At 49.7% G+C, this 435-nt stretch overlaps 1 protein-coding gene across 1 annotated transcript in view; it reads left to right on the top strand.

Annotated features, from left to right (window-relative positions):
• The window catches only part of LOC119589409 (inactive tyrosine-protein kinase 7-like), an 85,499-nt gene that overhangs the window by 80,974 nt on the left and 4,090 nt on the right, over positions 1 to 435 (top strand). The window contains exon 13 of the mRNA XM_037938020.1: positions 97 to 224. Coding sequence (XP_037793948.1) covers positions 97 to 224 — 128 coding nt within the window. The remainder of the gene's footprint in view (positions 1 to 96; positions 225 to 435) is intronic.

Genomic DNA, 435 nt, shown 5'->3' on the forward strand with positions numbered 1-435 from the left:
ATCTGACTTGTCAAGACCGGACTTTTGTCACGTGTGCAAGTCGATTCTGTTGCAACGTCTATCATCGGACCTCTACCCCCCCCCCCCCGTCCCCAGGGTGGAGATGCATGGCAACGGCACGCTGCAGCTGTCGGGCGTACGACGTGAGGACGGCGGGGTGTACGGCTGCACGGCGGGCAATATGGGCGGCCTGGTGCGGGCGGAAATCACCGTGAGCGTTTCGGGTAAGTGGTAATGAGCTTCGAAGGCAATTAAAGTGTATTTTCTTTTTATATATGATTCCTGCTACGTGTTTTGTCGCAAAGAGTAAAGGCGGCGGATATACTGCTGATTGCTGTAAACGTGAGCATTGATTATCGAAATTCTTTATTTTCATCGACAAATTTTCTGGATAATATCAATGCTTTCAAAGCTTTGGCATTACTGGTTCACATC

This window comes from Penaeus monodon, chromosome 25, assembly GCF_015228065.2.
Source record: "Penaeus monodon isolate SGIC_2016 chromosome 25, NSTDA_Pmon_1, whole genome shotgun sequence".
Taxonomy (NCBI): domain Eukaryota; kingdom Metazoa; phylum Arthropoda; class Malacostraca; order Decapoda; family Penaeidae; genus Penaeus; species Penaeus monodon.